This window comes from Coffea eugenioides, chromosome 3, assembly GCF_003713205.1.
Source record: "Coffea eugenioides isolate CCC68of chromosome 3, Ceug_1.0, whole genome shotgun sequence".
Lineage (NCBI taxonomy): Eukaryota > Viridiplantae > Streptophyta > Magnoliopsida > Gentianales > Rubiaceae > Coffea > Coffea eugenioides.
This window is the reverse complement of record NC_040037.1, coordinates 9,473,447-9,484,923: the sequence shown is the minus strand read 5'-3', so window position 1 is coordinate 9,484,923 and position 11,477 is coordinate 9,473,447. Positions and strand designations below refer to the sequence as shown.

The following is an 11,477-nucleotide window of genomic DNA, read 5'->3' as shown; positions in this document are numbered from 1 at the left end:
TAAAAAAAAAAGTTAAGAGATAGCAGTTAAAACAAAACAGTATATTGTCATTAATATTCACAGCTCTTTATCTCATTAATTTTGCGAATGTAGTCATTGATTGGATTTAAATTGAACAAAGTTGAGAGATTAGGATGCTAAGTGTCCAAAATTAAGAATTTAGAGTTTAAAGGGTTCAAAATTAAAGTTTAAAATATAAAATGAAAAGGTAATACAAGATTAGCGGCGTAAAGTGAAATTATTATTGCGCAAGACCCGTGATCACCTTGTGCAATCTTAACTAATATATATATTTCTGTCAGTTTAGCAACCAATTAAAATTTATTTAACTGAATGCAGTGGCGTTTGTCTTGTGCTTAGTGCCCCTGCGCCTGCAGACTTCCGTGGTTTTAGACCATTCACGCGGTTCCAACTTCCACCAAAAAAAAAAAAAAAAAAAAAAAGGATAGAGAGAATGAAAATGAAACATCTACACACTCAAAAGTCAAGCTTTTTATAATTCGAAGGCAGACAAAAGATACCATTTTAAATTAGGTAACTGAAAATGAAAATACAAAAAGACAAAAGTTTTAATCAATGACTACCTATTTTACAGGAAAAAAAAAAGAAAATCTACATCCAACTATTACCAAACGTTATGATAATCAGAAACTCAAAGCATTTTAACGATAAAAGATTTTGAAGTGTTTGAAGAAGACCTCGGCTCCTTTATTTCCTTTAAGATAAACTCAACGTTGGTGAATAAAGAGCTGATACCACAAGAGAGCATTTATCTTAATCTTTTCACAAAAATACAAGGCTCAGTACCAATATCACAAGCACATATGGAACTCTTCAACTGGAAAAATCACTTAAGGGTAAAAAAAGAAAAAAGAAAAAATCGCAACCGAAGCAAAATGTACAAAGATTCTCTTCTAAATATGCTCATCTTGAAAAAGCGAATGTAACAAATCCTTCGTACTTGTTGCAGATATTGCAGTCTTGTTTGCAAAGCATTTTCTTTCAAAAATTTTTATGTTTTCCATAAACACATTTCCTAATCACTTTTTTATCTCAAATACATCAAATCATTAGAGTACATTTTTCTACAAAAATTTCAAAAGATAGTAATTCAATTCTCCCATCTTGCAGCAAAAAAAAAAAAAAAAAGAAGAAATAGGTGACCTTTAAAGAGGAATCTCTCTGTAATTTTGAGTAAGAAAAAAGGCAAGAGATTCATGGATGACGGATGGAGAAAATAGTAACCTTTACCTAGTTGTGACAGAAAGATTAAGCTAAAACCTCATATATGTTCTACTATATAAACCCTATGCTGCTGCTGCTGCTATATATATATATATATTTTGGCCCCGTTCTTCCTTGCTTTCTTGACTACACAATAGTCAAAACCTTTGTTTAGAGTTTCTTTTTTTCTTTTTGGAATTGGATTGTAAATTTTTGGAAACAAAGTTTTACATGTTTTTTCGTAAATATTTCTTTATATAATTTTTAAATTACTTTTTATCTCGTATACATTACATCCAAAAAAATGCTATAGTGATTTTCCCTAAACAAAAAATGCAATCCAAATGGGCTCAAGAGAGAGGAATTTCCCTATAATTTTTAGTTAAAAAAAAAAAGGGAAGAAAGAGGGTGAGCGAGACTACTAACCAGAGAGAAGTAGAGAGATTATAAAGGCTTGGCAAAAAGGGAAAAACCGAAGCTGAAAATGTGAAGGAAAACACACCATGATGGTAACGACGCATACAAAAAGCATTTGAAATGTCAAAAAAGCACCAATCAATTGACACAAAGGCATCCTTGGGCAGGGCTCTGCTGGTTAGGGAAATTAGTCTGGCAAAAAAAAAAGGCTGGGACACTCCCTAAATGAAAAAAAAAAAAAATTGACACAAAGGCAGAATAACCAGCGGAGACCACATTGCACTGTTCATTTGTCAACACTCACCGGTTTTTCAATAGTGTAGATATGTTGATTGTAGACAAGGGTGTCGCAGGACAGAAGTTCCAACTCCAATTCCGCACTTAAGAAAGTGCAAAGTCAAGTGTGGTAGCTTTCTCACATCTTGCCTATTCTTGAGATTTAACCATCTGCTCCGTTTTCTCTTTTGAGGTAGTCTTCGTCCTTCACTCTTATGTCTTAGTACTTGTTACTGATGAAATAAAGGGGTAATTATGTAGTTGTTGAAATGGATTTCAATGGGAGTAACAGATAATTTGTGGATCCGTTTTCTTCAGGGGTACATGACTTTCAGTTCCTATCTTCAGTTAGGGTAGCAATTACTGGTAATATGCAAATATATATCCATAAAGTTTCGTCTGGTTCTGTTCATTTAGATAATACTTCTATTAATTGCATAACTCTGCTTTGATTCTGGCTTTAATGTGTTATTGCTTGTTTCTACTAAGGAAATTATGCTACCATGGACAATCACACATGTACCTCCTTCCATCACCATCCCTGAAAGCCTCATATAGAGGAAAGTTTTATCTTAGAACTTTATATTAAGCCTGCTCATATAGAGGAAAGTTTTATCTTAGAACTTTATATTAAGCCTGCTGCCATGAATGAAAGTCTCTCCAGTCATTAACACACAAAATTCCCTTCTGATCCTTGTTCTACAACCTTCCAATTTTCTTCCTAACGTACTATATAATGAAAATTTCACTATCCTGTATAATAGAACATAAGGCACAAGATGAATATTTTGCTCACACCTCTTGTTGCAGTCAAAACGGAAAACAAAAGAAAGCTTTGCTGTTTTTTTTTTTTTTTTTTTAATTTTCCCTCCCAGTTTAAAGAAAATCCTATTGGCTGAAAAAGTAACAATTGGCTCCCCATTACTTTCTTCTTGCCTTATTGCCTTATTTTGAGCATTCAACAAACATATATATGTACTTTTCTTACTTTTTCTTATGATTTCTTCTTGCCGGTTCCAAGGTCAAAACCAACAAACATGAGTTTTCTTCTACTTGTCAACAGAGAAAGGACTGGTCAAGAACAAAGTCAGGTTTCACCAACTGACTGGAATGGAAGATCAAGAAAAAGTTGTAATTGTTGTTGATCCTGGAAGTGAGGTCAAAATCAGTGTGAATACTTCCAAGCCTAACCCCCATGGGCAAGTAGAATTACCAAGGTACACACACTACTCTGCAAGTGCAATACATTTGGCATCCTTGATCAACGATAAGTTATCCATGCTAGCTTCAGATCCTCTTAATTATGGTACAGTTTGTATCTATAGAGTTCCTGAGAAACAAAGGAGGAAAAATGAAGAAGCCTATACGCCTCGGTTAATCTCGATTGGTCCCCTTCACCATGGTGATGCCCAGTTGAAAGCCATGGAAGAATACAAATTAAAGTATCTAAACAATTTCCTACACACTTTTAAAATTCCACTAGAACTTTTGGCAGAATATGCCCATAGTCAGTGGAAGAATGTATGTGGTTGTTATGAAGATACCTACATCCGAAATCTCTCGAAATTATTAGAAGTGATTTTGTTTGATGGTATTTTTATCATTGAGCTCTTCTTAAAGAACTACTTTCCTGAAATGAGAGAGATGGGTGATATGATATTTGAAAATCGTTGGATGTCAAGTGATGTAATGCACGATTTGCTGCTTTTAGAAAACCAACTTCCTATGAGGTTCATTACTACAATGTATAATGGTTTTGTTTCGCGAAAACTGAGCAAGTTTTTGGATAATGACTCTGATGAGCCGCCATCTTTCGATAAACTGGCTTTTGAGTACTTAAAGGATGTAGGGAACACCAGGAAACTAGAGTCGAAGATGGACCATACATTTCCTCGTGCAAAGCATCTGGTTGAGTTCCTAGCAGTGCTTCACAGGCCATCAGATCGAAATGCTAAACGAGAAGTAGGAAAGAAAGTGGAATTTGGCAAATGTGCGACTGCAACTAAGTTGCGAGCAGCGGGAGTAAAGTTCAGTCATAAAGCAGAAAAATGTTTATTTGATGTATTCTTTGATGAGAAGGGGGAGTTATCAATTCCACAGCTCACTGTAAATGATTTCACAGAGACTTTTTACCGGAATCTGATAGCCTTTGAACAGTGTGGCTATCAATCCAAGGACATAACAAGCTATGTTATTCTGATGGATAACTTGATAGACACCCCCAAAGATGTTGATCTACTCATTAAACATAAAATCATTGTGAATGAACTTGAAAGCAGTGAAACAGGTGGCAGATGTTTTCAACAATCTCTACAAAGAGATTGTAACAGATCCAAAGGAGTTTTACTTTGCTAACCTCTGCGATCGACTGAATGAATACAGCAGAGACTGGGTGCACAAGTTGGTGAGAAAGTTCGCTGTGTGGTATACAATGCTATGCAACGATTATTTTGGCAGTCCGTGGTCTATCATCTCTGTTATTGCTGCCATTACACTGCTCGTTCTTACTGTGATACAGACAGTATGCTCTGTACTTCAGGTGTAAGGTCAAATCTCCAGAAGTAAGTTTCTTCAGAAGTGAAGTTATTCAGTAGTATATCATGGAGCAATGTTGTGTGTTTTTATTTTCCCCTTTCCGGTTACTGAAGCTATCCTTGTAATTTGTTGTCGCATGATTGAAATCTGAAGATCACCTCCGCTTTTGTAAAAGTGAAATAACATTTTTTGCACATCTTCCTTGACTCTCTACGTTGTACTTTCTTTTTCCTTCTTATCTAATTATTCAATTTAATAAGATTACAGAGTCCCTATCTTTTGGTGTGAAAAATGCAGAGGTTGAAGTAACAGGTAGATCTATGAGTTAATCTGTAGAATTTTGTTATGAATAAGATCACAAAATACTTATAATGATCTAACAAGTATGAGATTATAAAATCATTAAGTGCATAAGATCATTGAAATGTAGAAGTTACTCGGTATCTATAAACTTCCCAGTTAGACCACCGATCTTTTGTAGAAATGTGCATAGCAATCCAAAAATGTACAAAAATTTTCTAACTTAAAATAGCAAAAAGTATAGTATGCACCCCCTCCCTAATATAGATTGGGAGTAGGCATAGAATAGAAAATCTACTTGATAAAATTCGATAAATACTCAACCGAACAAAATCAACAATGAGCCTGAGTCGAACTTTTGCCTGAGCTTTCCGCAATGTCAATGAGTTTGTCTCGATTACATCCCTAAGTTTGACAAACTGCATGCACAACCACTGGTTCTGTTTTTAGAGCAAAAGACGAAACATGATTCTTGTCAGATTTAGAGTTTGACAAATTTGAAACGAATTTAAATCAGTTAAACTTTGTATAGATTGGCTCGCAAAATATGACATGTTGGATGGGATGTAAGGATTGTATTATACAAGTGGAGGAGATTTAATTCCATTGACTTAGCCACCCTCCGTTAATAACCAAAACATAATATCTATTCAGATCAAAGAGCAAGTGGACCGTAAAATACAGAGAAAAATGATTCCACTGATGAAGCCAGACTAATTTGATTAAAAAAGAAAAAAAAATGAAAGGAAAAGTCAAGGTGCCTCGTCAAAAAACAAAAAAGATACAGCCGGCCGTTGCCATCCTGCATAATGTAATGAATTTATTTTCTTTGGCATAAACGATGACAAAGCCCTATTTGGATTGCATTTTTCTGAATTTTTTTTTAGAAAAATTATTGTGATAATTTAATATATGTGAGATAAAAAGACAATTAAAAATTATAATTACAAAAACGTAAAAATTGCTTTCCATTTTGCATTTCCTATTCTTTTGGCACATGTCTTTAGGTGGGAAGTAGATGTTGTGAAAGATCAGATTCCATAGACGATGGATCGGAAATAATGTGAAAGAGAACAGGTTTTTATAATCGATCAAAAGCAAGATTTGGTGGAGAACTTATCTCATGGCATCTATTCCTTGTTTCATCAACATTCATAATCGGATTAGATTATAGAAATGTTACCGTTGCGAAAAAAAAAAAATTCGTGGCCTGATACCGTTTTTCCCAAACCTTTAAGGTGTCTAAACCAAAATACCCGCATATACAATACATTACGTCTTAGAAAACACAAAAAGAAGCATGCGAATTACCCGAGCTCTCGACTTAACTACTCAAGCTTCGCTTAGTTACTCGTTTATATTTGCAATTAATGTTCAAATATAACAAATGAAGACAAACTTGTTGATAAGCAATTTACAACAACACGACTAGACCTGTAACCTTTCCTGATTTTTGAATGAGATAATTTTCTTTTAAGGCAAAATTGTGTAATTTTGTTGAGATCTTGAATGAAAATTTTTCCAAGGGAAAGACACAAATTAGATAACTCAAAACCGTTTGAATTAATCTTTTATGTACTTATGGTGTATATAGTGTCAGATTTAGATGTATGATCCCTAATCCAAATTTGAATTAGAAATCCTTGTTTTACATATGTATCACACATTTTATCATAATAATATGTATATTATTAGTGCAAAACATTCCTATTTGCGATCCATTTTCGGGGCACACTCATAAGTCCATTATTTAATTTTAGACTCGCTGCTAAAGTGAAATGATTGACATGAAATTCGTTGGATGTCAATTTATTATGGGTTGATGGCCAGAGAATTTATTAATTTGAGTTGAAATTTGGGATCTATAGTTTGAGAGGAGTTGAGAATCAAAAAAATTACTGGACTTGGAGTTATATTGGTGATCGTTAGATGTTTAGAAAGTGTTGTAGTCAGGTCTGGCTGTAGGCTAGGCTACAACGGAATTATTGTTGCAGCGATATTGATGGATGCAACTATTGTTGTTGTTGTTTTTTTTTTTTTTTTTTGGTCCTTTGTATTCATTTCGTTAAGAAAAAGAATATTTCAATACCAAATTTTTAGCGTTAACCGGTTGGGAAGACGTCTGTGAGATTTAATCTCACAGCATCCGTCATCGTACTACTACTCTTAAAGTAAATGATTTGAATAAATCTTATATGCACTAATAATAAATATATTATTATGATAAAATGTGTGATACATATGTAAAACAAGGATTTCTAATTCAAATTTGGATTAGGGATCATACATCTAAATCTGACACTATATACACCATAAGTACATAAAAGATTAATTCAAATGGTTTTGAGTTATCTAATTTGTGTCTTTCCCTTGGAAAAATTTTCATTCAAGATCTCAACAAAATTCAAACGGTTTCAGACGTCTGTGAAACTTCTATGAATAGTTTTGCTTTCTTTTGCTGATTGAATTATGCAAGTTATTATTTCTTTTGCTCATTGAATTGTGCATCAATTTTTTAGGGGGCTAAATAAATTGTCGAAGTTCTGAAAAAGAACATCGCTGAGAAAAAAGAAATATTTAGTAGATGATGTGGGATACATAATAGACATGAATGGTGTTGTCGTCCACGGAGAGATTAGTCTTGATAATATAGAATTCTAGGACAGATGGAGGGCACAGAGGTGTTGAGTAAAAAATAGAGAATGATAAAATTGAATATACAGGTGGTGTTAGTTGCCAATTTCCTAGTTAAAAAATAGCGATGATGATTTGTCCGTGCAACTTTGTGGCAAGTCACGGACTGTCACCCTCACCATCCTATTTTCCTTGACCTTAGACTCGGGCAATTCAACAAGGGTATTTTATTCAACCTCCACTCCCTTGTGAAAGATACCTTTTGTTTGTCAGTAATGTAACATGCTTGACTCCGATTTTATGGTGCCGGAGTCAGGATTAATATCCGCCGAGAACCCCGGAACGGGCGCACCCGGGGGCGGGGGTGGTGGCGTGCAAAAATAAATAGGATCCTTCTTACGAGGACCTTTTGTTTGTCAGTAATGTAACATGCTTGACTCAGATTTTATGGTGGCGGAGTCGGGATTAATATCCGCCGAGAACCCTGGCGCGGGCGCACCCAGGGGCGGGGATGGTGGCATACAAAAATAAATATGATCCTTCTTACGAGGACCTTTTGTTTGTCAGTAATGTAACATGCTTGACTCAGATTTTATGGTGGCGGAGTCGGGAATAATATCCGCCGAGAACCCCGGCACGGGCGCGGGCGCGCCCGGGGCGGGGGTGGTGGCGTACAAAAATAAATAGGATCCTGTTTACGAGGACAAACGATTATTTGGAATATTTTTTTTAAAAAAATTATTATAACATTTTTTTAATATGATGTATTTGAAATGAAAAGACTGTTAAAAAATTTATTGATAATACAAGTAAGTTAGTGTATGTAAATAAGGTGCGAATAAGGTGTAAACTAGGGCTACAAACGAATCGAACTGCTCGCGAGCGGCTCGAGTCAAGCTCGATATTAAAGCTCGAGTCGAGTTCGAGCCGGATCGAGTCGAACTCGAACTCGAACTCAGAATATTAAGCTCGTTAGCTCGCGAGCCGACTCGCGAGCTTGAGTATATATATATATATATATATATATATATATATATATATTATATATATATATATTATTTAATAATAAAATTACGTATATTATATATATTTTTTATTTTTTATTTTCATAGTAAAATTATGTATATATTCTTAATATTTTATTATTTATTAAGAAAAAAAATATTATTTTATTTATTTTTTAAAAAATAAAATAATTATTTTTTATTTTTTTCGAGTTCGAGCTTGAGTTTGAAAATTGCCGGCTCGTCGAGTTCGAACTCGAACTCGAGCTTGGTAAAATTTAGTCGAGACTCGACTCGATTAGCTCAAATCTCGACTCGACTCGACTCGTTTGCAGCCCTAGTATAAACCAACACATGAAATGCAATTTTTTTTTTTGTGGAAAAAAATTCATTTAGATTAGTGTATAAATACAATGGAGGATAACAATTGTTAATTTGTTTATTCACATAATAATTGTTAATTTGTGCGCATTCACATAATAGTTTAATTTGATTTAAATGTAATTATGTGGAGGGATCCCGCTAGAAAAACCTAAAATGATATACTTTCTTTCTTATTTTCTATAAGAGACATAACACTAGTATTTGCATCGCCCAGGATAAAGTTTGCTATCAAAAAGACCGAAAGTTTTCCATTGTCGAAGAATTGAACAGCCGTTGCTCCATTGCTGAGGACACTTTCAGAGGAATTAATCTTATGTAAATTTTATTGCTCTTAAGTTGGCTTTGCACTGGTGGTTTGAGATGTAACCTGTTCTCTGTGTGTGTGTTTTTTTGGGTTTGATTGTTATTATTATTTTTTATTTCCTTTACTTTGTGAAGCTTCTTTTTTCTTGTTAAGATGAAATTCCGTTCCCAATACCAAAGAACTTAATGGAGGATAGTTTTGGATAGTAAATTATTTGGGATAATTTTGAAAAAAAATATTGTAACACTTTTTTTTTATATGATGTATGTGAAATAAAAATGTAATTAAAAAATATATTAATGATACAAGTAAATAAATTTTAATAAATAATCTTCTGTCATGATTGAAAGAGTGATAAGTAGATAGTTTGCTTATTGGTTCAGTCATGGTTGGTTTCTTAATAATTCAATAATGCCTTCCATGCAGTGAAACATCTTCTTGCATTAGCTGGCCTGTTAGGGTTCCGGTTGCTCTCACAGCATCTTCAGGGCTTCCTAGTTGTATTTTTATTTGTATATTGGGACCACGCCGGTTGACCCAATAAAAGTGGAATTCAAACAAGTCGTGCTGGTTTGGAGTCCTCGGATTCAAAAGTTTCGATAAGTTCACCATTGAACAGGCAGGCAAGCCCACATGCCAGTCAGGCAGTCAGAGACACAGTAGATTCCGAGGCACCGACCCCTGGAACTCTAGTTGCTCCACCAAGATGAGCTAGACAAAGTAGCATAGGATACTCTGTCTATACTGCACTGAGATGACAGAAAAGGAACTAGGATTACAAAAAGGACAATAATTTTTCAACGAATTTAATGGGCTGCCCCACAAGAAGTCTAGTGGAATAGTGGGCCTGTTTGGAACCTGAGTTTTTTGGGAGTTTGTCTAAAACTTTACTGTAGTGCACTGTAGAAGTTTTTGAAAAAATTTTGTAGAAGTTTTTGTAAGGTGAAAATTTTTTTTGTAGAAGTTTTTGTAAGGTGAAAAATTTTGTAGGAGTTTTTGTAAAATGAAATTTTTTTTTGATTCCTTTTCTTTTTTTTTCTTTCTTTTTCTCTTTCTCTTTCTCTTTCTTTTTCTTTCTTTCCTTTTTCTTTTCTTTTCTCCCTTCTCTTCTTCTTCCTTTTTCTTCTTCTTCGTTTTGTGTAGCCTCCCCGTTCCCTCCCAGCACCAACCCCCTCTCCCGCCACCCCTCTCCACCCTTTCCCGTTCTCCTCCCCTCTGCCCGCCACCCCCCTCTGCCCGCCACCCCTCCTCCTGCCACTCCCCCTGCCCTTTCCCCAACTTGATGACCCTTCCCCCCGCCACCCCCCTGCCGCGACCCCTTCCCCCGCCACCCCTGCCCCAGCGCGACCCCCTCTCCCCGCCACCCCTCTCTGCCAGCGACCCCCTCCCCCGCCACCCCCTCTACCCTTTCCCCAGCCCGACCCCCTCCCCCTTGCTCTTTTCCCAGCGTGCGCCTTCTCCATAGCCATCAACAAGCCATGCGCATCTCCGCACGATGGGGGACGAAACGGCGGTGGTGGTCGACACCGGCGGTGGTGGCGGGTTGGGATGGGGGTGGAAGAAGAAAAAAAGGGAAGGGAATTTTTTTTTTGTGTTGAATTTTTTTTGTGTGTGTTTTGGGTATTTTGAAGTGTGTAGGTAAAAAACTTTGAGAAGGTTTTTTGGGGTTCCTGTAGCAAAAGTTGTTAAAAAACTTGTAGGTAAAAAACTTGGTCAAAAAACTAGCTTCCAAACAGGCCCAGTATTTTTATTTAACCACTGGCCAATGGCTCAGTGGCCATCGCGAAGGGACTTAAATCACTTCTTCGACTGTAAGTTGAGGGTTTAAACCTCATCTTATATCATAGCACTCCCTTAATTGTGTCATAGCACTCTCTTAATCTAGTTGGGTCTGTATATCTACTAGCCTCTATCACAGCCTTCTTAGGCTCACCCTCCCCCTAGATTAGAATAGAGTAGGTTATATAAATGTATCGTTACTAATAAAAAAAAAGAGTAGTATTTTTATTTGTATATTGAGACCACGCCAGTTGGCCCAACAACAGTGGAATTCAAACAAGTCGTGCTGGTTTGAATTCAAACAAGAAGTCTAGTACATAAATGATAAGGTTGTGTTTGAATTGCATTTTCCGTCATTTTTCATAGAAAAATTATTGTAGCGATTTGATATATGTGAGAGAAAAAGGTGAAAGGGAAATGTGATCACGGAAAACGACAATATTTTCCGACGGAAACAAACAATCCAAGCATGACCTAAGGTTTTGTTTGAAAAGCAATTTTTCAAGAAGTCGATTGTTTGAAAAGAAAAATTGTAACGTTTTCGTGAACATATTTTTTAATTATTTTTTTATTTCACATATATTAAATTATTATAATGATTTTTTTATAAAAAATTTCAA

The 11,477-nt window shown here is 35.5% G+C and overlaps 1 protein-coding gene across 1 annotated transcript; it reads left to right on the top strand.

Moving 5' to 3' along the window:
* Positions 1-3,027: 3,027 nt before the first annotated feature.
* Positions 3,028-4,462, top strand: LOC113765971 (UPF0481 protein At3g47200-like). Its single transcript, XM_027310206.1, has 2 exons — positions 3,028-4,204; positions 4,248-4,462. The coding sequence occupies exons 1-2, from the start codon at positions 3,028-3,030 to the stop codon at positions 4,460-4,462; spliced, it is 1,392 nt and encodes a 463-aa protein (XP_027166007.1).
* The last annotated feature ends 7,015 nt before the right edge of the window (positions 4,463-11,477 follow it).

Coding starts and splice junctions, on each gene's coding strand:
- LOC113765971 (XM_027310206.1), top strand. CDS start 3,028: ATGGAAGATCAAGAAAAAGTTGTAATTGTTGTTGATCCTGGAAGTGAG. Junction 4,205..4,247: donor ACTTGAAAGCAGTGAAACAG/GTGGCAGATGTT, acceptor AGATTGTAACAG/ATCCAAAGGAGTTTTACTTT.